This window comes from Procambarus clarkii, chromosome 7 (assembly GCF_040958095.1).
Source record: "Procambarus clarkii isolate CNS0578487 chromosome 7, FALCON_Pclarkii_2.0, whole genome shotgun sequence".
NCBI lineage: Eukaryota > Metazoa > Arthropoda > Malacostraca > Decapoda > Cambaridae > Procambarus > Procambarus clarkii.
The window spans coordinates 17,633,436-17,658,530 of record NC_091156.1 but is presented as its reverse complement, the minus strand read 5'-3'; the positions used below and the strand labels follow the sequence as shown (position 1 = coordinate 17,658,530).

Genomic DNA, 25,095 nt, shown 5'->3' with positions numbered 1-25,095 from the left:
TCAATGTTAATTATACAGTTATGGGAAATTATACATACAATCTTAATAACAAAATTTATATATAAGTGTTTAATAATAAATATTGTAAGTATATCAATTATCAAGTATTAAAAGTGGGCGGTGCTGGGATGCACCCGATGCTGATTACAGTATTCCCAAATACCTATATCAAATCAATATAAATGGGAAAATAATGACAGTGTTTCAATAGATCTAAATATTTTATATAAAAAGTATATATACATTATATGTATATATAAGCCACGATATTATTATTACACAATTAAGTTTTGAGTGCAGGAAAGTTTGCAGACTTCCTTGGTTTGGTAACATTACTTCCATTGACATTCGGTCGTCTGCTCTCCTGATAAGGCAAAGTTAAGGGATAAAACCACGTATTTGCCCAAATATTTTATTTCATATTGAAATTTTATCGTTTAATTTTTATCCTGAAATGTATTATCTGTATTTATAATAAATTACTCTGTAAGTAAATAACTAAAATTTTTAGGCCAAATATGAAGAGAGAGATGTAAACAAAAGACCTATCGGCGAGCCTCGCCATGTAGTGGTCAATATTACGGTTTCGTGTGACAGTAGAGGTTGACATGATACTCTAGTTTAACACGGGTCTTCAAGGTGAGGGAGAGCATGCTCCTTGTTTCGTATTCAATTGTTGCCCTCGACCAAGGGTATTGTAAAGGAATGGAGGTATTAAAGATAGGAACTCAGCGATTATAGCTCTGTGGCAGCAGACCGCCAAGTTCAGGATGTAACTCTTGCTTCATGGACAGTTATGTTGGGAGGCGTTCACCGTGGTAACTTTTGAGTTCACGTGACAATTATCTGCACACGCATATTACATAATTCTACGTTCTATGAAATTTTGTATTGTGTGACGAGCGGGGTCACATAATACACGCTCGTCATTTTTTAAAGAGGTTTTAATATTCATAAACCTCTTATGGATAAGACTCTGAGATTCTCTTGTCACTTGGGTATGTGGCCGAAACGTTCCATTTCTAACTCCAACAAAGCACTTGTCTGGGCGTTTGGTTGTTAGGCTTGGTGTCTCTGAAGTCATTAAGGTACCTCCATCAGTCTGCTTATGATTTCTGGTGCAGCAGGATGGCATACATTGAAATTCTTATTAAGAATTACATTACCACGAAATTCTCTTGAGAGAACTTGACAAGCACTTCCAAAGGATACCTGATCGCCCAGACTGTGACTCATACGTCGGGCTGCAAGCAGCCACGTCCAACAGCCTGGTTGACCAGTCCAGGAACCAGTAGACCTAGTCGATGACTGGGCCTCGGGGACGCTAAACCTCGAAAACACCTCAGGGTAACCTCAAGGTAGTTTGGTGATCATTATTTGGGAATGTGGTCATGCCATATTTTCATCCTATTCGATGGTTACAATTATTTTAAAAGAAAATGAGCCACTTGCAGCAATTAAGCCCATTTTAGCTAGTATTTCAGTGTATATAATATACTGCAGTAATATCAAAGCACAAGAGCGCTACTATCTTCTGTAAAATAAATGCAAAGAAATCACAATGGCTTGATATATCAGTAAGAAAATCATTTTGGGAAATGAAGTACTGTAACTTAAACTAGCCTTAGCCCGCTCGATCGTGATACTGTAGGACAAAAGCCATTCAACTCAAAACTCTGCTGAATTCACTGGGAGGTTCTGAAGTTGTCAACTAGTGCCACAGCCAGGATTTTATGACTGGCCTGCATACACTCTGGCCTGCGGGTAATGGTGTTCCAACCCTTACACTCCTCCTTGAAAACACAAGGAAATCACAATAGCTGAGTGGATTAAGGCAAGTGTCTGGGAATCAATAGAATGCCAGTTCAAGTCACCTCATTACCCCAAAAGATTTTCTCATACTGTTTATCACGCCACTTTAATTTCTGTGTTTTAAAGAACACGGTGTGAGAACACAATTACCCCCAGGCCAGAGTGTATGCAGGCCTTTTGTAAAATCCTGGTTGTGGTACCAGTTGAGGTCTCCAGAACCTTCCAATGATTTCAGTAGTTTTGAGTTGAATGACTTTCATCCTCTTGTGGCCGAGTGGGTTAAGGCAGGTGTCTAGTAATTGCTAGAATGCTAGTTCTAGTGAAGTCATCTCATCGCCTGAAATTATTTTTCTCAAATAAACATATTTGTGTTAGAGGTTAAGATAGCCTTTTCCTTAACAGAGAACAAGAGTTTCTGAATCTTAATAATTGGTGAGTGGAGCATTTAGCCCTAGGTGCCTTGATTGGTTTTGGCATTGAGGATGATGGATTAGAGGGCTTGCACTTGCTTGGTAATGATTCCCTATTTACCACACTTGCTGGTGTAGTGTTCCTGCTGTGCCACAACTGGCTTAGTGGGGTTTCCTGCTTGCTTGTTAGGCCTTCTTTTGCTGCTGTTGCTGTTAGGGCAATGTGGTGAATGCCTGTTTTGCCCAAGGTGTATTGTATCATCTCTTCTTCTTTGATTCTGTTTCTTGGTTTGCTTCCTTCTCCTTTAGCATTCGGGCTGATCCCTATTGTATCTGCCCTTGGCTGGGGTTTCAGTTGTCTCTTAATTTGTGTGTCTCCTGCTAGGTTTTGCTCTGTCTTTTTTTTCAGATTGCTTCTCTGTGATGTTGGGGGGAGGGGGTTGTTTCTTTTTCCTGTGGGGCAGGTCTCTAGAGTATCCCCTCTTCTGCCATCTCTGGCTTTTGTCCTCGGTGCTGTTTCCATTTAGAGCATATCAACCATTTTCGAAGTTGATCTCTCTTCCTGTATGCTTCAACAGCTTGGGAGATGGATGGGCCTACTTCCTCTGGCTTGGCAACCAATTCAATGATCTCCGGGTGGGCCTTTTTGCCTTTTGTGTTGTCCTGGTAGCTTTCAGTTTGAGGCCCAGTTTTCTGATTGGTCAGCATCATGAAGGACATATTTTGCTTTGCCTATGGTGGGCTTATTTTTCCTTCTTTTCCTGGTCCATTCTGCTTCTCAAATCATGTTGACTTGAGGGTTCTTTTGTGGGCTCCATTGGGGTCACTTTTGTCCAAGTTTTTGGTCTTTTTCTTGTGTTGTCTCAACCCCTCCCCCATTCCTAAGGATCCACCTCTCTCCAAGGATCAGCAGCGTACTATATCTTTATGGCTCTCTGCTTTCCACAATTTTTCTGTAGGGGATTCTTGGCTTTGTGTCCAGTCTTTTGAGTCAGGTGGCAGGTTTTCTTGGGGCTGCATACTGTATTAGTATAGTATCTTTCTTTTTGATAATACTGTATTTGTCAGTTTCCATTGGTCTTTTCTGTCTGGGATCTTCTGGATTTATGAGTTGTTGTCTCTACTATCACCTTATCTTGTTTGCTCTTGAGGCACCCCTTTTACTGGCAGTTGGGAGAGACATTGATGTGTCCTTGTCTCTTTCTGTCCTTTTTTTTTACATTCTTTGATCTTAGAATTGGTCCATAATTGACTCTGTGCTGTATCTGTGGTCCAGCATTTTTGCAGACTTCTTGCACTTTTGTTGTCAGGGCTCTGTTTCCTGCCTGTTTCTTATAGAATCACCTTTTCTAAGGCCTGCCATTTTCAGGTCCACTGCATGGCGGTTCTGTCCAACAAGCCAGCTGTTTGTCCTATCTGGGGATGTGTAGATGATTGTTGCATGATGGTTTTCTGTACTAATTTTGATGTGTGAATTTATAAAAAGTCTTGCATAATTCATCAGGTGAGGTTTGTATCTCAAGGATCATTGAGTTGGTGCTAAGAGTAATAACCTGAGTTTAAGGTGTAGTGATGGGGAACACCTGTGATAGCAATATAATAAGTTACATTTATTTTCAATGTTAATTATCAGGATAGTATGCCTTTGTTACATGTAATATTTTATTTTTATCAATAGATGGGTGATCCATGGGTGGTTACACCCGGTGAACGGGTGAAACATGAAGAGCAATTTAATACTATACGGCCCACCGGTGGTTTCATCACAGGTGACCAAGCCAAGGGCTTTTTCCTTCAGTCTCGATTACCTCCACCAGTACTGGGAATCATCTGGTAAGTTTTGTGTATTATTATACATGTACTGTGCATGTATTAGTACTTTTTAATGTGATGCCAGAATGCTGTAATTAAATCTGTTCAATTTGTTTCATTCTGTGCTTATTTATACTTATTTATATACTGTACAGGATTAAAATAAAATGCAGTATTCCACTGTATATTAATGAATTACAAATACTAATTCGACATCATAGATTGTGAAATAGATTATTGAGAAATTGGGTGAGGTTTTGATTGTCACAGTTTATGTGCTATAAGAGCTTGGTAATATGAATTCCGGTAACCTGAATCTTCGGTTAATCTGAATGAATTCATGTTCATTGTTTTCCAATAAATGATGGGATAAGCAGGTAAAAGATGAGAATGCATGGGTAATTGCCATGAGTAACTGGGTTGTGGTACAAAAATTGCAAATTTTTTCATTTTTGGACTGTTGTGGTTAATATGGCTAATTTATACTACTGTAGTATATTTGGCTAATTCATATGTTCAGTTAATTCTGAACAGTATGAAGTATGAAGTATGATGTGTATGAGCTTCATAGAATTAGGATTACAGTACCAAGCATAAACAGGATAATTTACAATATTTCAGTACAGTATTTCAACTTTTCATTATTTAAAATTAAATTTAATGAAGTTGGTGAACAAATTATTGCAAATCATTAAGAATATAATTTCTTTATAAAATCTAGTTTTCAGCACTTGATTATCAGGCCTTGAGTTACATGGAAATTTCCTTTCTGAATGAATCATTTAGTTTGATAAGATCCCTTATTTCCTAAAGGGAAGGATCATGTATTGTCGGGCAAAACAACATGCTGTATTGATGTCATTGTTACAGGGTCTTGTAACAAAGCAGTTTAGCTGCAGAGGTTTTCAGACCCTAGCAGCTTTCTCCTGCTGTTAATCAGTCTATATTTCTACAAGGAACGAAGCTAATTCTATTGTCTGCTCCACTAAACACAGCTTCCTTTGAAAACCCCCCTAGTGTGATGAAATATCATAATCTCAAAGCCTTCTGATTGAGTACGGTACTAGATTAAGGATATTAGCCCTTTCATGCTGACAAAATGGGTAGATAAAGAAGCAGAGTTGCCATCTATGTGGAAGAGGATCTGAAGTGCAGCATAAAATTTATAGACTATTCAAAGACTGCTTCTTGACCCAGTTTGTTATTGAGCCCTCCAGAAATAATACTATTCTGGATTTGGTCCTGGCAAACAGATATATTAATTTACAATATAGAAATAAGCAATGAACTGGGCAGTAGTGATCATAGAGAAATTCGATTTGGTATAAACTGGAATAGCTGCTACACAAATAATAACTATCACAGTCCCAGATTTTCAAAGTACAGATTAAATGCAGTTAAGACAGGGTTATAGTTGGACAAGGCAGCTATCACAAGAGGACCAGAATTTAATGATCCATCCTTTAGTAATAAAGAATATATAGAATTTATAAATGCACTATTGTGAAAATAGCACAAGAAAATAATATCTATTCTAGACAAATTAGATAAATAATAATGACCCCAAATGGATGACAGACAAAATTAAACATGTAATTAGGAAAAAAAAAGTTAGAAGCTACAAAAGGGTAGAGCCCCACCTAATAGATTGTTGCAGTAATTATAAAGATAGGTCAAGCAAGAGGTTATGAAGTTAAGATCGCCAGAGAAGCGAAGTTCATTTCCAAAGGTTTTGATCAACTAACGCCTGTACGTACTGTATATAAAATGAATGAACGTACTGTAATGGAAAGGATAGGACTATTTTGAAGAATCTCTTGTCATCTAGTGGATGTCTAGTATATTGCTCATTTCATCCTCTACAACTATCATACAAGTCTTTACCAAGGAAGACTGAAAGACCCAGCATAAAAGCAATATACCAAGATCTTGATGGTAAATTGATGGTATATCTTTAACTTAACACATTAAGAATGATATATTTAAATAGATTGAAAGATTCAAATCAAATCAATCTCTTGGTCCTGATGAGGTATCGAGGAGAGTCCTAAAGGAATGGTAGGAGCAGCTTAGTGGGCCACTTAAAGAGTATGTAATATTTAATACTGGAACTCAATTTGAACCAACTGCCTGGAGGGGTAGTTAACATGGTTCTAATATTCAGAAAGGGGGATAAACATTTTGCTGTGAACTTGTGGCCAGTAAGCGTGACATTGAATGTGGAAAAGATTCTGGATGCAATAATTGAAGATCCTTTCAGAATTCTAATAAAATAAAAATTTAGCGTAAAAAGTGAGTTAGATTTGCTGTGATAATTGAACAATCAAAATCATTCATAAATGAACCCTCACATGTTATATGGATTTTTGTAGACCTACTTTTGAGATATTATGTACAATTATCCTGCATTTATGCACATTTTGCATTGCTGTTGTACAAATGGGCTTAAATTCATAATTACAGTACCTGTATATGCAAAACTGTAATGTAAATAATTATGGATCTCGCTAAGTACAGTATTTGCAGATTTTTTGTGTGGTTAATAAATCCGAAAAGCCACTCATAAAATATGTTGCAGTATTTCCCTAATATGTGTACAGAAGAGATCTGGCAGCAATAGCAAATCCCACTTATCAGTCACCCAGTTGATATCAAAGAGGCAGTAAACTTGATTAAAGTTTCATTAAAATCAAGGTTATTTTCTCTTAGTACATACAAGGATAGGAGGAATTACAGTACAGTACATTAATTTTGAACATGTGCATGAATAACTCTGGTCTTTTTTTGCCTGGAACACTGAAAAGTGACACTTGTAAATTAATGCCTTCATTGTCTTAATTGTGGATAAATACTTCAGGGCATTGTCTGATGTTGATGGTGATGGGAAGATGGATCTCCATGAGTTCAGCATTGCTTGTAAACTGATTAATTTAAAATTACGAGGTTTCAATATCCCACAAGCATTGCCAGCATCACTCAAGCAATCTGCTTGTGGCAGTACTGCAGGGACTGCAAGTTCTGTTTCAGCCATGGGTGAGTGCAGTATTTTATGGAAATGATGCTCTAGTTTTCATTACATTATTTTCCAGTAGTTTTTTATGTGCATAGGGAATGAATGGGGCTGATGGTGATGGTTTATATACTAAACAAAAGAAATAGTGTCATTTTGTTGATTGGTATAATTTTTAAATTTCATTTTGTTGATTGGCATAATTTTTAAATTTCTTATAGTTGAAAACTGCTGTGAGATCAAGTCAGCTGGGATGTCAGCAGAGGTATTTGTTTTAACCTCTAGGTAGGATAGCCAGTCTGCCTATCACATGTACACACACACACACACACTCGGATATTGACCATCCCCCAGCTTGCCAGTTCTCGCCACAAGTTAGGATCACTCCAACTCGCGCCGGTCTCGCATATTATTGGTATATTATCAGTTTATTAGAGTAATAATATATGCTCATGGAATTTATACTGAATATAGTTTTCTGTAATAAACCCACAATATACAAGTCCACACATGTAGCAATTCCTTCTGAGAAAATAATTCCCAAGATTTGACTTTGAGATGGTTTAGTCATATTAAATAAAGGGAAGATGGTAGATTGGTTAAGAGAGTGCATATGAGTGAGGGATTTTGAAAATATTAGGAAGAAAGGCAGGTCAAGAAGATGGATGTACATGATGAGTGAGAGTGAGTAAAAGTGTAGAGTATAGATAAATGGCTTACGAGAAGTGATAGGGAATAAGGCAAGGTGGAATCAACTAAGGGAATAAGTTCGTGAAAATTGTTTGTATGAAATGATAGGTTGTTGCTGTTGATGTATTCCTATAATCAGACAGTGCTGGTTCTATATGATATATCAATATGTTGTGTGTAAGATATGGCAATGGATGGGGGTCTTTTTTTTTTGGATATCTTTATTCCTTTTACCTGTTTGCTCTCCTATTCATTCTAGGCTGATGCCTCCCTACCACATAAAATTGAGAAAAGGGGCAAGTTATAATGAACACATCCTTATTAAATTAAATGCTTCTGTCAGACAAATCCAAGTCTTTGTCTTTTCTAGTGGGAACCCCTTGTGGCTTCCTGAAGCTACAATGCTGATATAGTGCCATACTGCTAGGTGGGGTCAGTCATGGAGTACTTTTCAGCCTACCAGGGACCACGAGCCAGAATCTGGTTCCCTCTAGTGGCACTATGATAAAATTGCTAGTGAATTTTAATCATTCTCCCACCACTGGGAAAGCACCCACAAAATCAGCAAGACAAAACAAATCACTACTAGTTATAGGGAAAGATCAACATATCAAAATTTGCAAAAGAACTCCCTCAACAATGTAAACAATACAAAATTCATGAAACTAGTGCAAGATTGTTCACCCAGTCTCCCCTTCCCCTTTATCGGGGAGAGGAGGAAGGTAGGCCAGGGTCAGCCAGCTGCTCCAACTTCAATTCTTTGCTGATGGTAAACAGTGTCAGCTGCCCTCTCTTTTATTATGACTCCCATGTTCTGCTTCAGTCCCCGTGGCGTAGTGGTAAGACGCTCACCTGGCATTCCACGAGCGCTTTGTCCGGGTTCGTATCCTGGCCGGGGACGATTTACTCGGTGCAAATCCTTAACTGTAGCCTCTGTTTAACTCAACAGTAAAATGGGTACCTGGTTGTAAAAACGATTCTTCATGGGAGTCGTATTCCAGGGAACATAGGATTAAGGACTTGCCCGAAACGCTATGCGTACTAGTGGCTGTACAAGAATGAAACAACTCTTGTATATATCAATAAAAAAAAATCAAAGTGATGTTTTTGTTTTGCCTTTGTGGTTGTTCTACTGCACGTGTGTGCTGTGTGAGCCAGGAGAGTTGTGCATTTGGAGCTGCATATGCACAGGGTTCTCCTCCCTGTGTGTTCCCTATTGCTGTCCTTGCACTGCCAAAGTTCTATTCCCTGAAGTGTTCGAGGTTTTCTCTCTTGGAGGACTTCCTCCCTTGTGTGGTGGTCCTCACCCTGGGTAAATCCATTTTTTTGGGGCTTTCTGTCATCCCTGGGGTTGGGAGTCAGTTTTGGTTGGTAGGGCACACTGGGATTCGTGCGACTTAACTACAGCACACCAACTGCTAATCTTTTCAGTCTTAAGTGAGCTGTGTGGACCTACTTACACCCATTTCATTGTCCAGATAACTCTCTCCCATTTGTCTCCTGGTTCAGAGAGACTTTCTCTCTTTGTGAATCTATTTCCTATTCCGGGTTTCCAGCATAGCATTCCCAGAGCCTAGGCTTCCGGCAACGCCATTCCCTGCAGACCCTGGAATACTCCTATGGGTTTGTTGGCCCCGTAGATATCTCTGCTGAACTCTCGCCTTGTTCGAGTTCGAGATTTGTGCATTGTCTGTGCCACATGGTGAGGCACATTTCTTCTGCCACCCATGCTGCTTGCTGGGTAAGTGACAACTTAAACCCCGAGTTATGTGGGACATGTTCTCCACACATTACTCCTCTTACAAACCCTTCTATTGACGTTCAGGGTTTTCAGGCAGTGACTGCTTTATGCTTCTGGTTTTCTGTTTTCAGCTGTCTAGGTTGTGTGCCCGGTTGGATGCCCTAGAGCTGCCCCAGTTGGTGTTTAGGGATTCAAAATTGGAGATGTTGATTAATTCAACTGTGGTCCCGTCTGCACCTCCGCTTCCTTCCCTGTCGGGAGTTGTGCACCCCCCATCTGGTTCTCTCTCCTTATTTCTGGCTCCAATGTGTCTGAGGGTTTTGGGGGTCAGGGCAAGGCTTGGCTTTGGATGTGGCTCAGTTAACTCCGGAGTTCATCCCTTTCGACTTGGGAGCTGAGGCAGTTGAGCCTGTTGATCTTGCTGAGGCTTCTGGGCCTTCTTTTCAGTTAGCCCCAACCTTTGAAGACTTTCCCTTGGACTCTGCTTCTCTATCTCAGGCAGTGGGCATTGATGATGCATCTGCTCTGGGGCCCTATGCTGTGGTTTCCAGGGCTTGGAGAGAGGGTACTACTATGGGCCCTTGGGCTCTACTTTATCTTTCCTGGGCTCTTTTTTTTTTCCTTTTGCAGAAGGTCTTCTGTTGCAGGGTAAGGGGTTTTCATATCCCTCCCTCCCTCCCTGTATGAGTTTGATATTTACCTGAATTTACCTAAGGGTCTCCAACATTTTTCTGGACTCAACAAGGACAGGAAGCCAGTGGCGAGTCAAAGGTCACCCATTTGTCCTGATGATTTTTTCCTAGCTCGATTTTAAAATTCGACAATTATGGCATTTATGCCTTCTGCAGGGTAGGTGGTTTCAAATGGGGTGAACCTCTGTGGCTCCTCCCAGGGTTCATTTCTGGTTGCCTTTGGGTTCTTCGGTACATCCTTCCTGAGGTTTTCAACCTCTTGGCTTCCTCTGGCAGAAGCTGTGTGTACACCTAATGTGCGTCCCAGATTCCGCCTCTTTGATGGATCTAGCCTCTTTAAGAGTTCAAGTCTTCCTCTCTTTTGTGGATGTGCTATGAGGTTCTGGAGTTATCCTAGTTGGCAGACAAATCTTTGTTTTTGCTTGGGGCTTAGTGCAATTTCTGTTGGTTCTGCTTGCTTGATTTGCATGAGACTTCTTCCATATTACAGGTGTTTCTGAGTACACTTCCTTTGCACTTTGCAATGTCTGCCTGTTTGCTCCTGCTCTCCATAGGAACATTGGGATGTTGCAGCTCCATGTTCAGGTTTCTCTGTTGTCAGCTATGCTGGTTGTGGAAGACATTCGCATTCGTTTGCACCTGGGTGCTGTCGTACATTTCTTGAGGTCTCTGGAGCTGCATTCCAGTTGGCTCTTGGAGGAAGTTGAGACACTTGGCAGTGCTCCTTTTCCTGGGGTTTTGGTCTCTGCTGTGACGTTGTCGGCAGCTTTTCTTAAGCTGTATGCCCCTTATCTTCAGGAGGTGGCGGCAGAGTTTTTTGCCTCCCGGCTTGTGTGTCGACAGGCCGTGATAGCCTCTTCCTTGGATTCGGTGTGGACCATAGCTCTTATTTCCATCTCTCCCTTTTCCCCGTTGTTGTTTCCAGTGGAAGTTGTGGACCAGTTTTTGTTCTGCAGCTACTGCTTGTCGGCCAGTGTCAGACTTCCTGTGTCTTAGGGGTCATCCTTGTGTTTCAAGGCAGTTTAGTGGAGGGCTGTGCCTGCTGTTGGTCAGGGTTGGCCGGTTCTGGACTCGGTGGCCAGGCCACTAGTGCTTCCCTTGGCAGGTTCTTCTTTGTCAGGTCGACGCTGTGCTCATGCCATTTGGAAGTTCAGTTTGTGGGGCTCACACTGGCTCTTTTGTGATATGCTCCTTTGATGGGCTAAAGAGGGGAGGGAGGCTGGTGCAAATTTGCTGGCACCTGGCTCCATCCTCTAAGGGCTTTTTGGGTCATTTTGTGCAGCCTGAGGTGGAGTTTTTCTTTCTGGGCAAGCCTCCTGTCCTTGTCTATGCCAGGTAATCTTGGAGTGAGTGTCTTTGTGGATGGTCAAGATCATCTCTTCCCCCCCTCAGTGGGTTTCCCACTTGGTTCTGGTTCTGAAGAGGGAATCTCCAGATTTACGGTTCATCCTCAATTAGTCTGGGTTGATCCAGTACATTTCTTGCCATTTATTTCGGATGACCGCATTGTCCCAGGTCTGTCTTGTTCTCGAGATGGGGGCATGGATGATTGGTTAGAACTTGTCGTGGGGTGACAGGCTTACCGTTTTTGGGTTCTCCCATTCGGGTTCCATCTGGCTCCTCATGTTTTTACGTGTTTGGCTCGGATCGTGGTGACCCATTTTCGTCTTCTCGGTGTTCGGGTTCGGGCCTACCTCAATGACTAGCCAGTGTGAGCTCCCAGCTGGTCCACATGTCTGCTGGCTTGGGATCTGGTTCTTTCTCAGATCACTGGTTTCAGGTTCCTGGTGAACTGGTGGAAGTCCCTTTTGGTTACATCCCAGGTTTGGTCTTGGCTGGGCCTCATTTAGGACTCTCAGCCAGCTTCGCTGTCCTTGTCTCTGCCAACCTTAACTTGGCTGCAAACTGCCATATGTTTGTGTTGAGTGGATGCTGGGTGACTCAGCAGTTGCTCAAGCAGGTGTGTGGGAACCTCAACTTTGCCCTCCTCATGTTCCCCTTGGGCATGGATTAGCCTTGGAGGCTGCTTTGGTTTCTCTGGGGCCAGCTCTTTTACCGCAGCCATGTTCGCTGGGTGTGAACTTGGGAGCCCCTCACAGGTTGCTGTGTTGCCGGCTTCCTCTTCAGGTTTTTCGGGGTTCAGTTCCCTGGGGTCTTCCTCCGCTCTCACTCGACATCTTTACGGATGCCTCGGATTTTGATTGGGGCTTTGTAACCAGCACTCCCCTAACTCGTCTGGGGAGTGCTTGGTCTATTTGCCTTCGTTGGACTCACATTACTGTGCGAGAGTTTGCAGTAGTGTGGCATGCAATGTTGAGGGCTCGGATCCCTCTGTGGGCTCTGTGGTCCTGTTCCATTTGGGCTGTCTCCCTGTGGTTCATTGTTTTAACTGGGGGGGGGGGGGTGACTTCAGTCCCTGTCTCTTTTTAGCTGGACTATAAATGAACTCCATAGGATGAACTCCACATGCAGTTCATCCTCTGGCTTCTTAGGGTTTGACTTTTCATGCCATTCATGTCAGGGAAGTGTGTAATGTCCTGGTTGACTGTTTTTCTCGGCTCCATCCCATCTCCATGGAGAAGACTGTCGATGCCCGACTCCTTCCTTTGGCTCGCCAGACATTCAGGTGCTAGGACATAAACCTCTTCGCATCAGCTTGGTCGTGGCACTGTCCCCTTATGTGGCCCTGTTCCCAGCCTGTTGAGGGTCTTGCAGTAGATGCCTTTCAGCTGAACTGGATGAGGTGGGGGTTCCTGTACCTCTCTTTCACGGTCCAGCTCTTGCTCTGAGTCCAGGCAAAGATGGAGTCCTACAGGGGGGGGGAGGGTGATGCTTTTGGCTCCTTGGTGGCTGGCCCAGACTTGGTTTCAGGTGCTGCTTGTTCGGTGTCCGAACCCATCTGTTTTTCTGCAGCTCTACCTCTTTCAAAAGATTGGTCAAGTGACTTACCTGGCTGGTTCCTTCTTCTTTTCCGATCTTTGAGTCTGGATTTTCTGACGCATATTTCTCACCATTTCTGTGGTAATCATATGGCTTGTTAGTTGGTGTACTACCAGCGTATCTCCTCTGGATGACAGTATGGAGTCTAGTGGCATTCTTTCCGCTATTTCCTCTCACTTTATCATTGCCCTTTGGTGCTGGTTTTGGTTGTCCTGTCTCTTTTTCTTGAATTTTTTTCGATCGTCGTCATCTGTTGAATACTGTCACCTCATATCGTGTGGCATTGGTGGAGCACTCTGGCTTGCGTTCAGGGTCAATACTTCCTCCGCTTCATTTTGTAAGCTCTCGGGTGCTGTTTCATCTATAGCTTGCTCATACACTGCCCAAGCTGACTTGGTATTTGTACCGTATCCTTTTCTTCCTTTCTTCTGCTTGCTTTCTGGTGTACACTTTGGTCCGTGTTGGTTTTCTTCAGGCATTGTTTTTGTTCTTCCTCATCTCTGGTTGTTGTGTCGGCATGCTTCATGCTCTCCTTTGGTGCTGGGATTTTTGGGCTTTTGGCTCTGCAGATCCTTTTGTTTGCAGCCAACTCTTTCTTTTCTGGAGAAGAATGAGTTGGGTTCCAGAGGGGTCCATTGGTGTTTGATGCTTGGTTGCTTTGGCCAGGGGTGCATTATGTTCTTTGCCCAGTGGCGGCTCTTCATTGCTACCTTCGTGCCACTGCTCCTGCTTTGGTGGACTCATTATGGGTCATTCTGGTTCCCCTGATTCAGGGCGTGTTTCTCAGGTTGTCCGCGGTCTTCTATGGCCTCGCCAGCCTGCGCTCTACCCACCTGCCCATTGCGTTTTTAAGTTTGCTACTCTCTTGGCTGTGTTTGCCAATGTGTCTTGGGCCAATTTTCAGGCATAGGGGGTTTTGGCAGGGTCCTGGCAACCAGGTAGCTAGTGACTTCCTGGCTGCCCTGACGAAGGACACAAACTCTTGTGTCCTTGGTCGGGGCCTGTGGTGTTTTCTTCATTATGGTCCCTGTGGTGCTCTCTCCTTACCTAGTGTGTTCCTTTTATTTTCCTTTTCTGTGGGTAGGTAGCTTCTTGAAGCCACAAGGAGCTCCCTCCCCAGAAAATCAGCATTGATTGTAATGAAATGCCAATTTCTGGGTGAGCCCCAGTGACTCCCTGACACTCTCCCTTCCCTAGGAAATTAGGGCTGTTTTTTCTATTATAGAACTGAGGGTGGAGCAGCCAGCTGACCTGGTGTGCTTTCTTCCTTCCCTCAAACAATGGGGGGGGGGGAAGGAAGTGGGGTGAACAAACTTGTGCTAGTTTCATGAATTCTGAATAGTCTGTTTACATTGTTGGGCGAGTTGTTTTGGTAATTTTGAGGCATTGATCTTTCCTTATAACCAGCAGTGATCTGTTTAGTTTTGTTGACTTTGTAGATGCTTCCCTGGTGGTGGTGGACATGATTAAAATTCACAGATAATTTTATCATAATGCCACTGCTCTCTTGTCTCTGTAGAGGGGACTAGGTTCTGGCTCACGGTCCCCGGTAGGCCAAAAGGAAGTTCGTGACTGATGGCATCAAGTAGTTTGGCACTATATCAGCATTGTAGCTTCAGGAAGCCACTGGGGCTTACCCAGAAATCAGCATCTCATTACATTTAATGCTGGATTTTTGTCTGGTTATTAGTATTATAATACCACCTAAACCCTCCTTGTATGAGCCTTCATTGTAACCTGGATCCATGCAGGATTACTGAACATAATTTAAACAACACCTTTATCTGCACATCACAGAAATGTTCATTCACTTTTATTTTCTATTATTCAGTAACATAAATTTGGTATACAGTATATATTACTTCATACATAAAGTTTAAACATGTGTTATAGGGTTAGTAAAATTGAACATTGTCATAAATCTTAATTATGAGTGTAAAATGATAAATAATGTTACATATTTTGATATGCCAGATCTTTAATGACACTATTTTTTTTTGTAGTTTTGTTGTCTAATTAAGCTCCTAACACTTAAACCTTGCAAATAATTGATTCTTCTTACATTTCTGGGTTGGCTTATGGAGTTTAATGCTGGTACTGCAAAGGCTTCAAATCTTACCGGGTCTACCAGGGACTAAGGACTAGTTCTACCAGGGACTTCTATTAGGAGTAGAATCTGGTTTCCTCAATGAGGGGAAAATGGGAATAAAGATTAGTCCAAAAACCAAGGAAACTAACCAGAAAGTCCAAGTGGAAAACTACTGCTTCAAATAAATATGTGAAAAGAGGAATACCATGCAAACAATAATTGGCAAGGAATGAATAACCATAGCTCCAACTCCTTTGGTTGCCACTGTCATCTTAGGCCACTCTGGGCCCCAATCCATCATTTGCTTTACGTACACAGAGGGTCATACATACTGAGTGGGTCATATAGCTCCTGCTAGCATGTCTTATCTGCTTTTCTAGGCTAACTGGTGTTGATTTTCTATGGAACACTTGTTTTATGCAGACCTTTGCTCTGTTGAATTTTTATGCCTTGTTTTATGATTGTGCTTGTACCTCATTGTGTGGTCCTGGCTGTTATTTCACCCAGACTTTGAGTTTATGGTTCTATACCCTGGGTACTTGATTTGTCACCCATGGTTTTCCAGAGCTTTCTTTAACTGGTTTAAATTCCTACTCTGCATATTGACTCCTTTTGAGTTGCCTTCCTGAGTAGTGCATGGGACTTTGTTCCAATGTGAGACCTATTAATAAATTGTTGATGTAGTTGTGTGCCTAGTATGTGTGCTGCTGAGGTTAAGACTTGTCTAGTTCTGGGTCTTGTGCCCTAGCTGGATTTGTGGTTGGGTTATGTTAAGTGATTTGTCTAATCTTTCTTTGTCTAATCGTTAGGGTTTTGTTTGGTTAGCCGACACTGCTTCCCTCCGCCTAGCGTGTCCAACTAAGCAAGTTGAAACAAGGGTTGTTCATCCGTTTGCCAATTATTGTTTGCCCTGTTTTCCTCTTCATTTATTTCTTATTTCAAACAGTAATTTTGCATGGACCTTTTGTTAGTGTTCCTTGGTTTTGAGTTGGTTTATGATCCTCATTTCCCTCTTGTGCTGTCAAGAGAACCAGATTCTGGTCCTGATTCTTAGTAGGCCTGTGTAAATCTCTGTGGTCTGCTACAGTGTGAAAACAGTACCAGCATTTACTGTATTTGCCGATGCTTCCACAAAATATCCTTGTAAAATAGGGCGTGCGTCATATGTGAGGGTGCGTCTTTTATGCCGGTAAATACGATAATCTCTGGGAGAGAGAAGGGGTGGGGTGTACTGAGAAGTTAACTAGAAAGAAGCATTTCATTACATTTATTAATACTTTATTATTATCTAAGTAAATAATTGGGCCAACATTTGCTTTTTTCTTACAGTATGTCACCTGCATATTCTTAGATGTTTAGTGAGGTTTGAAACCAAGCTGGTAATATACTGCCTGCTACTGTCTTCTCCAGTTTGACTTTTCCCCGCCCAACAAAATTATTTCTATCAGAAGGTGTGAAATTAAAATTTGGCATTGTGTTTGGTATAGTTTTGCAAAATGGCACATACAGTACCAATTCAAAGTGTTTGTTTTATATTGACGGTGGGAGTCATTGGATAAATGGTGGGAGCCGCTGAGTAAATGATTAAAGTCACTAGGTGAATGGCAGGATTCACTGGATGGACAGCAAAAGTTGCTAGACGGGCTAAATGGTTGGTCACATGGCTGGGTGGGCGGCAGGAGTCACTGTTCCAGGTAGATGACTGGAGTCATTGGGCTGGATGGGTGGTGGTAGTCACTGTTCCTGGAGTCATTAGTCCGGATGGGTGGCGAGAGTCACTATTCCAGGTAGATGGCTGGAGTCATTGGGCTGGATGGGTGGCAGGAGTCACTGTTCCAGGTAGATGGCTGGAGTCATTGGGCTGGATGGGCGGCGGGAGTCACTGTTCCAGGTAGATGGCTGGAGTCATTGGGCTGGATGGGTGGCAGGAGTCACTGTTCCAGGTAGATGGCTGGAGTCATTGGGCTGGATGGGCAGCGGGAGTCACTGTTCCAGGTAGATGGCTGGAGTCATTGGGCTGGATGGGCGGCGGGAGTCACTGTTCCAGGTAGATGGCTGGAGTCATTGGGCTGGATGGGTGGCAGGAGTCACTGTTCCAGGTAGATGGCTGGAGTCATTGGGCTGGATGGGTGGCGGGAGTCACTGGGCTGGACAGGCAGGCGGTGGGAGTTGGCGAATTGTGGTATAAAAATTGTGAATTTATTAATTTTTGAATATTCCTGGTAAGCAGTTCAGCTAAGTTGAATGTTTGACTAACTAGAATGGACGTTGGCCCATATATTATTTGGATAATTGAGTGAAGACAAAACTGTAATGTAGATTTGTTATTGAAACATATATATTTATATATTCAATACAGTATACTATATATGTATTTACTAAACCAATATTAAGCCTAACGTGTGTGAATTCGGATAATGTTTTCCATGAAGCAAGTTAACAATTTTGCATTTTGATGATGCTAAAATGTGTCATTCCATTGCTATTCATAAACATTTGTATATTCATTGCTGTCAGACATAATCTATTACAAATGCACTTTTGTTTTTGTATCTGTTCTCTAGAGAATTAATTTGCAAATATTTTGACACCAAATTTATAGTTGTAACCAAATAAATAACCGAGAAAACATAAAATGATTGTAAACATTTTAAGCATTGCCCAGTGGGACCAGCCAAGCTAGCTATGTTTATACACATGGGAATGTGTGTAAACTCTTTCTACTCTCTTCACATAGGAATGTGCAGAGAGTAGCATCATCTATTATAAATACTGTACACTTTTTTTTTTTTTTTGCATCTGTTATCTAGACGTTATCTATGTTATGTTATCTAGAAATGTTGCAAACATTTTAACACCAAATTTATAGATGTAAGCTAACAAATAACTGAGTGAACATAAAATTATTGTAAACTTTTTGCATCGCTGAGTGGCCTATGATTGGCCAGTGGAAAGCAGAATGTATACAGTCAGGAACACATGGAGAGACTGGACCACCAAAGTGTTGTGTACAGTATACATGCCTTGTCCACATGAAACAGAGTTTGTGCACATCAAACCCTAAGTGTATACTGCAGCTTGGTACCAAGTTTCTGTTTTGCTTTCCATTGGATAATATTTCTGTTCTCTTGGCATATTTTGACTGACAGAAAACATTTCTTATTGAACTTACTCAAAATTGGCAACATATATTTTCTGATAGTACCAACAGATCTAGATATGCACAATTACTGCAGTGTGTTACAATGTTGACATCTGTTGTTGGTCCCTATAGGAACGTCCACTGGATATGGGATGCCTAGCAATGTAAGGATGGCTGCTGGGGTAGGAGGAGGAGGAGGAGGAGGTTTTACAGGTCTTGATATTGGCCTTTCACTCACTCCAGCCAGGGCTCCTGGTCCTGTTATGTCACCTATGGTTATTACGACCAATATACCTACTCCTGCTGCCCCTGTTTCAGCATCTATCCCTATTGCTCCTGTCTCAGCCTCTGCTGTTATGGCACTTCAGGCTACAACATCAAGTAGTCTTTCTAGTTTTGTAGCACCTACAACTGTAGGATGCACTACAGGTGCTCTGCCAGGTACTATGCCTGGTATGGTCTCTGGGATTATGCCTAGTTTAATCTCTGGACCAAGAGCAGGGACTGGGCAAGGCTCAGTGCTGCCAGCTTTACCCACAACTCTCCGTAAGTGTAATTTTTAAAAATTGCTTTTGATTCGCAAGCCTTATTTTGTGCATGATATTGTTTTACCTCAGATTTTTTTTAAGAATAATACTTAATAAAGTACTGCATGTTTATTAAAACAAACATCCTCAAAAACAAAAAACACACATTCACACACAAAGGTGCCAAAAAAATGTTAGAAAGTTTCCTTTGCAAATAGTGGTAGACAGTTGGAACAAGTTAAGCGAGAAAGTGGTGGAGGCCAAAACTGTCGGCAGTTTCAAAGCGTTATATGACGAAGGAAAGATGGGACACCACGAGTATATTTCACATCCTGTGAGTACACGTAGGTAATTACACTTATGTAATTACACACACACACACACATTCATGAGTACTACTTCCATCTGTTTAGTTCCATATAGGATGATCCTTAAGGGTCAATCTTTTCCTTTTTCGTACCTAACCGAACAATTCAACGAGGGGCCTCGTAGCCTGGTGGATAGCGCGCAGGACTCGTAATTCTGTGGCGCGGGTTCGATTCCCGCACGAGGCAGAAACAAATGGGCAAAGTTTCTTTCACCCTGAATGCCCCTGTTACCTAGCAGTAAATAGGTACCTTGGTGTTAGTCAGCTGTCACGGGCTGCTTCCTGGGGGTGGAGGCCTGGTCGAGGACCAGGCCGCGGGGACACTAAAGCCCCGAAATCATCTCAAGATAACCTCAAGATAACCTTCATTTACCACATTTACTTTTTCTGAGGATCTTTCTGACCTAGATGTTATTTTCTTTTCTTTGCTACTGAAAATGTTTTGGTACAGTACTTGTATCAATGTGTTTTGCTGCGGCTTCAGTCTTAATGCCAGTTCCTTTCTGACTTTGTCTGATTACACTTTTCTAGTTGTTAGTTTTTGGCTTCCGTTACTACTACTAATACTATATTTCCTTCTCTTGGGCCACTTGTCCATTGGTACTGCACCAATGTACCTCCGAAATTGGAGGTACAGTAGTTAATTCCACCTTGGTTCTATCTACATCTAATTTTCCTTTCCCTTTGGGTGTGGCATGCCCAGCTTCCATTAGTCCCCCTCCTGACCTCTCTTTCCCATTGTATGTTTCCATGTACCTTATGGTCCATCAGATGTGTCCTTCTGATGGTTTCCTTCCTTTCGGGTCTTGCCTATGGTGGCTCAGGTGGATCTATAAATACTTCCTGCATGACTCGAATTTTGCCTCTGAAGGACCCTGCCTCTTTTGAGTTTGGGTCATCATCTTTGCCCATCTGGCTGTGCTGCAAGGTTCCAGAGTCTTCCTGGCCAGCAGGAAGACTATTTTTCTCTCTTTTTCCATTGGGTCTTGGTGCAACTTTTTTCATTCCTGCATGGTTAGGTGGTGTGAGGTCTCGGATGTTCAAGTGTTTTTTGGGCAGTTCCTCTTTTGAACTGCTTAGTGACTGCCAGTTTGCTCCTGATCTTTCCTGGGATAAGGAGTTGGTGCAGCTTCATGCTCTGTTCTTTTGTTTTATGTAGCCCTCATGGCAGTTGATTTGTGGGCTCTTGTCTGCCCTTGTTTTTCTTCTCTATACATAGGTTTTATATACATATACAAAAAACCTAAAAGGGGTACAACCTCTGGTGCAATTGTAGGGACCTATGGCCTCGGTGAAGAAAATAAAGAGTACTCAGAAAAGACCTTGTGGATCCTCACTGAACACTGATATTTTTTTCTCCTACCACCCGTATTCTTTTTGTATGTGTGTATATATATCTAACTTTATTTAAAATTTCATTACACGAAAAGGGTTACAACATTGGTTACATGCAAGGTACAAGGCTACTTGTCACAAGTTGTAGAGCTCCTCCAGCTCCTCAGATGGCGGGCAGGAACCATGGATGCAGTGAGCATTTCCTCTCTGGATCGCCACACTAAGGCGTTGAAAGAGGATATGGATCCTCTTTCAACTATATGGATATGGATATAAAAACAAACTAATATACACACAAGAGTTCTTACATTCCTGTAAAGCCATTAGCATGCATAGAATTTCGGGCAGGTCCTTAATCCTAATTTTCCCCAGCATTCGACCCGCCAAATCGTTTAACAACCATTTACCCCATTCACTGCTGGATGAACAGAGGCTACAGTTAAGGATTGGCACCTGGTCAATCCTCCTCGGCCAGGATACAAACCCAGGCTAAAGTGCTTGCGAAGCGCCTGGCGAGTGTTTTACCACTTCGCCACGGGGACTGCAAGTTAGTTTCAGTGAGCTTCAAGGTGCCTCCACAGGAAATCAGCATTGAATATAATGAAACAACTCTTTCTGGATGAGCCCCCAGTGGCTCCCTCATTCCCTTCCTTCCTTCTGGGTTGGTTGGTGCATGTGATCACATCTGCTCCAGAACTGGCTTGGTTGGCTGGGAGAGACCCCGAGTTTTGGGCTCCCACCGCCCCCACTGGTGGAGGTTAGTGCTATCAAGCTTGCTCTAGTTTTGGTCTAAGTTTTGAGGCTTCGGTCTCTTTGAACACAGCAGTGGTCTGCATTTGTTTGCTGATTTTCTGGATGCTTTTCTGGTGTGGTGGAGGAGTGTCAACTGCTCTCTGTGACTCTGTGAGGTGGCCAGATTCTGGTTATGGTCCTCGGTAGGCCAAACACAACTTCGCAACTGATCTCGCCTAGTAGGTAGGAGCCATCTCAGTGAGATTAGCTTCAGGGAGCCAACCAAGTTTATCCAGAAAGATGCATTTCATTACATTCAACGTTGGTTTTTTAAACTAAGACTAGGTTTTATTTAAAAGGTAATTCATTTCCTAAAGAACTGCAAACTAAGAGTTGTTATCCTACATCAGCTTATTTGAAGTCAGGTCTTGAAACTCATTTATTTGATAAACGTGTTTCCATTAGGAATAAACTCTGGTTAGTGCTAAGTTACAATCATGTTGGTAGCAGGCTGAAGCTAATTGCATACTAGTACCTTCACATGGTCAATTGGCTGGATTTTACATATATGCATCTGTGTGTTTAGTGGAGGTGTTCTAAAAGTGAGTCAGCCTAGGTATGAATGACCTTTGATGGAGTGATGTTCAAGACAATGGCATAGCCAGTACAAGGTTGTTGATTGCAGAACACCTTATATTGCTGTTGCCAACGTCTGCTTCTTCACAAAGCTGGGCCAGGTGGGTATTTTTGAGATCATTGACGTTATACATAACAGTAAAGTCATCAACATCTCTCAGGTGTTGAAAGCTCTGGTGCACAGTACTGACCAGTATAACCAGACTGGGTCAAGACTAGAGATAAATCTTCTTGCTTGGTTCTAAACATTGTCCAGAATTTAGATAAAGGATGGGGGAGGGGGGCAGGGTATCCAAAAGTTGTGCATACCTAAGATGGGAGCCAACTTGTGCTTCATATGAGATTTTGCAACCCCTGATGTTGAGAAGGTATGAAATGTGTCTCAGAGCTCTTAAGTTTCTTGGTTGCATTACCCCTCATAGTTCAACTTGTGGCTCAAGGTAATTGAAGAGTAAAATTTCATCACCTAGCCCTACATTTTTTCTGCCCATCCATATGCCTGTCTCGGGTCCAATGTCATGCAGTCTAGTTATGATAATCACCTGTGTTTTGTCTGCCGCGTATGTAACTTGTCATCACCTACCCTAAGAGGAAACTACAGAAAATTTGGGAATAATGAGTCTTGTAGCTGTCAGGATTTCCTCCATTTTGTATGTAAAGGTTAGAGTGCAGTCATCAGCATAAGCTAGAGCTTCAGGAATGAGGAGAAATAGATCATTGAAGTAAACATTCTGTCTCATAGTAATTATTTAAAACTAGGGATGGCAGAATTAGTGGTATAGATAAAAATTAGTGACTCAAGGGCTGCTTCAAATTGTGAAAATCCAGATTTTGGAAGTTTTTGCACATACTTTAGGTTGGGCAAAGAACTGATCATCAAGGTTGACAATAAAAAAGGAGACAGGTAAAAAAAGATAGTTATTTGGTTAGATCTGAAAGTCAAAGAGCCTCAACCAGCAAAGCCTCAGCAGCTAGCAGTCAGAACCGGGTTGTGACAAGCACTTGTACAGTAATTTAGGGCTTCATTAAGTTATTATACAAAATTTAAGCCCTTCAGTGATCTAAATAGTTCTTAACTTCACCGATGAATTTTGAAATTTCTGTTGTTGCAATTGTTATATTGATATGAAGATGCTGCCTTAATACTGTAAATACAGCATATGTTCATCATGTGTGGGAAGTGAGGTAACATAGATCTTGTGATTAGGGTCTGCTCCATATGATTCAAATTAGTGAGCTGAGACAATACTTTACATGCATACTTAAATATTCTTCTTTGCTCAAGTACATAATCAATTACCCTAATCAACCCCTTTCCCTCTTTACATTGTTTCATATATATGCATGTGTACTTTTGCATAACATATATTTGTGATGCATAGTTTCCTTTCACAGCATATAAATTTATATCATCTCATGCCAATAGTTGTCATACCTGGAGCGTAACTAAATACTTGCGTCTTTATCAGGGTCTGTTCCAGTTTTACTTAACAAATTTCTTATTACAATCAGTTTACAACTCCTTGACAGCACAACAATCCCTGGTGGCATAGTGGTAACACACTAGCCCATGCCTCGCAAGACATTTCATCCGGGTTTGATTCCTGGCCAGGGAGTATTGGCTGGTTGCTAATCCTTAACTGTTTGCCCTAGTTCACCCAGCAGTAATTGGAGACCTGGTTATTAACAGATTGGTCATGTTCCAGGGCAAACTAGTAGGGTAAGGCTTACCATGAGCTTTGGGAATGAGAACTCTAAACCTGCTAGCAGGAGTCACAAGTCATCTATGCCTGCACTCAACTATATAAAAGGAAAACAAAATGACAATGTCTACTGTATTCAACCCAGAAAGTTTATTTCAATCTGACTTACAAAACTGTATGGTGTATATTCAGTTAAAAAAAGCTAGTTTCGCCCATGCAACTTGAATTGATCACTATCGTCTTAAATTGGCTGGGGCCAGAAATCCTTTCTGCAGTTTCATATATTTTTATGTTCTTATGTTTCAGTTGTCATAATAACAAATCATACTCTTCACTTCTCATAATTTTCTGTATTTACCTTAGACTTCATATCATTCTACTCCTAATGTTTCTTGCCATTCCTTTTTGTTTTACATAATCCAAGTATATCAAACCATGTTGTTTCTGAACGCTGGTAGATCTATCAATGTTTTTGTTCCTCATTTATTTCTCTCATTTAACCTGGCATACATTGTGCCTTGGCTACTTTGGGCCTGGATAGATGTGGGCTGCAGATTAAGCTAGCTTGGCTTCTTAAATAATAAGGATGGGTACCAGCCCAGTCATTTCCCTTGTACCATTAAGGCTGTGGGGCTGTCTCCACCACTTAATGTTGGAAAATAGTGGTGCAACATGCCTGCTCCATAATGCTGTCTTGCAAAATTTATTATCAAAAGATTCCAATTGCATACAGCCACTTTTCAAAGGTTTGGTCAATCATCCTTTGAAATTTTGATCCTGTATTGAAGGCTGTGTAATGAAATTGGCTGTAAACTAAGACATATATATACATGTATTAAGTGTAAGGAGATACAACCTTAATTATATCGGGAGGTGATGAACAAAAGCTGTGTTTTAGTCTCATAACTTGCCATGGTTTTGTTTGTTAGTGATTCTGGATATGCAACTTGTATGCTTTCAATAATACCTTTTCATCATATTGTTAATTTGTGTTGTAAATGGAGCTTGGGGTGTGCCTCTGTTGTTTTGACAATGGCTTGTGTTGCTTCAGCTCCTGCTCATGATCCTGCGGCTGTTGCTGCAGGTGCTTTTGTTAGCCCTGTAGGTGCGGCACCCACTGCACCACCTGCTGGTAAGTTCTCGGGCAGTAGCTTGTAAATGTTGCTTAAAACTGCACTTTCTGTGGGGAGCCTCATCGGTTCCCTGAAGCTTTCCGAACTGGTATGTGCTATATTAGTTTGGGGTCATCAGTCACAGGAGTCTTTATGCCTACCGGGGACCACGAGCCAGAATCTGGCCCCCTCAAAGAGGCGTAGAGGGCATTGACCTATGAGCACTTTACAATTAAAGTACTATATGTCATAATTGCCATTGACCAGAGAAGGGCCCAGAAAGGTAGGCGAATCAAAACAGACCACTGTCTGGTTAACCGGTGCAATCTACATTTCAAAAGATTG

At 41.8% G+C, this 25,095-nt stretch overlaps 1 protein-coding gene across 17 annotated transcripts in view; it reads left to right on the top strand.

The window, feature by feature from the left end:
• The first annotated feature begins 530 nt into the window (after positions 1-530).
• The window catches only part of Dap160 (dynamin associated protein 160), a 264,887-nt gene continuing 240,322 nt past the window's right edge, over positions 531-25,095 (top strand). For 14 of the 17 annotated variants that reach the window (XR_011224723.1, XM_045747362.2, XM_045747358.2 and 11 more), the window contains exons 1-4: positions 531-639; positions 3,901-4,055; positions 6,892-7,067; positions 18,471-18,884. Coding sequence is in view for 16 of the 17 variants with exons in the window: in XM_045747362.2 (XP_045603318.2) it covers positions 3,901-4,055; positions 6,892-7,067; positions 18,471-18,884 (745 nt within the window). In the remaining variant the exon portion in view is untranslated. Of the gene's footprint in view, positions 640-3,900; positions 4,056-6,891; positions 7,068-18,470; positions 18,885-24,689; positions 24,771-25,095 lie in introns of all 17 variants that reach the window. The other 3 variants (XM_045747361.2, XM_069313476.1, XM_045747360.2) reach the window with 2 other exon arrangements.